Source organism: Notothenia coriiceps, unplaced genomic scaffold (genome assembly GCF_000735185.1).
Source record: "Notothenia coriiceps isolate Sejong01 unplaced genomic scaffold, NC01 NC01_scaffold00019847, whole genome shotgun sequence".
NCBI lineage: Eukaryota > Metazoa > Chordata > Actinopteri > Perciformes > Nototheniidae > Notothenia > Notothenia coriiceps.
The window spans coordinates 1-1488 of NW_011352548.1; the positions used below are offsets into that span (position 1 = coordinate 1).

The 1488-nt window shown below is 43.1% G+C and overlaps 1 protein-coding gene across 1 annotated transcript; it reads right to left on the minus strand.

The window, feature by feature from the left end:
- Positions 1-215: 215 nt before the first annotated feature.
- On the minus strand, positions 216-859 carry LOC104952348 (retinal guanylyl cyclase 2-like; the record flags this gene model as incomplete). Its single annotated transcript, XM_010779159.1, has 3 exons — positions 216-365; positions 448-604; positions 683-859. Coding segments are annotated over 3 exons (484 nt in total), but the record flags the coding sequence as incomplete, so codon positions are not given.
- Positions 860-1488: the final 629 nt, after the last annotated feature.

The window sequence follows — 1488 nt, forward strand, 5'->3', positions numbered from 1 at the left end:
TTAGTCTTGTGTTTTTTTTTGCTAAAAATGGTTCATATCATCAGTTAGCTGAGTTTCTTCCAGTTACATGGATATGAAACATTCATAGTTTATTACATCTTAAGAAGCCCTCAGACACTGTTGCTTGCAGATGTTGTGGTTTTGGCCCCTTCGGCGGCGGGTCCGTGGGGCTAAAGAGGTTAAGTAACCGGCCTTTAGGGTTACATTTCACTCACCCTTGGGTGGCATGTCTAGCATGCAGAAGGGTGATGAGCGAGAGATGACCTCCTGCCCAATGATAGAGAAGCTGTAGACATCTCCTGTTAAAGTTCCCCTTTTCCTCAGAATGGGACTTCTCAGCAGCTCAGGAGCCGTCCAAAGCAGATCTTTAACGAGCGAAAATATGCAAAGATGAATAAGACTATTTGCAAATATAGTAAATTCATTTGTGGATTCACATGAACTCACCCTCATTATTTTCCTCTTCAGTGTTTAAGCCTTGGGCAATCACAATTTCATTGTAGCCATAATCTGTCACCTTCAATACGAAGCGACCGTCTACCAGACAGTTTCGGGATTTGAGTCGTCCGTGGATGACGTCCCGATTGTGGAGGTACTTCATCGCCTGATAAAAGATGTGAAGGGTGAGGAAATGTGACAAGATGGGAAATGAAACACATGTTGGTCATTGTGTCGCTCTTACCCGAATCAGATCCATTAACAGGGAGGACTTGAACATCCAGTCGAGACGCACTTCCTCGTTGTTGATCAGATCCTCCAAGCTGCCCCTGGAGCAATGCTCGGTCACAATAGCGAAGATCCCAGAGTCGAAGAACAGTCCCAGGAACAGATTGAGGTTCTCGTGCCTCATGTCTCTGAGCTGGAAGACAAAGGAAACATCAATTAACTTTACGTTACAAGAGGAATATCCATTTAGGGACGAAGCTCGTCTTTATTTGGTGTTTTCTGGCAACAGTCAGGCTACTCGCAGATTGGCTTGCAGATATCAACCATTGATTATCTGGTCTAAGATGCTTTAAAGTGGACCTATCATGCTATATTTGAAACATATATTGTAGGGCCATACCTATACAAAACATGTCTGTGAAGTTTTTTTTTCAAAATACCAAACAGTTCACCCATTGTAGCCATCCCTCATACTGCTCAAACCCCTCTTTTGCAGCCCTGTTAGAGAAACGCAGATTGTGGGTCCTTAGCTTGAAAAAGAAGAAGAAGAGGAGGCGGAGCTAATGCCTGATCAGAATTCTACCGGAGATAAAGTTAAATTCGGTTGTGGTAAAACGCCATCCTGTTCTAAACCACATCAAGGATTATTTCTGAAATAGTATGGAGCTCAAATGCTTTTTTTCTTGCGGGTTTATCACAAGGTGAGTTCTTTTTTTGTTTCCTGCTTTTTAAACACGTGCTCTCCAGTACAGGTTAGCTCTGAGTGTTAGCGAGGCTTGCTAATGTAAACAAAGACGTCCAAAGCACGTCAGGCATTGTTTC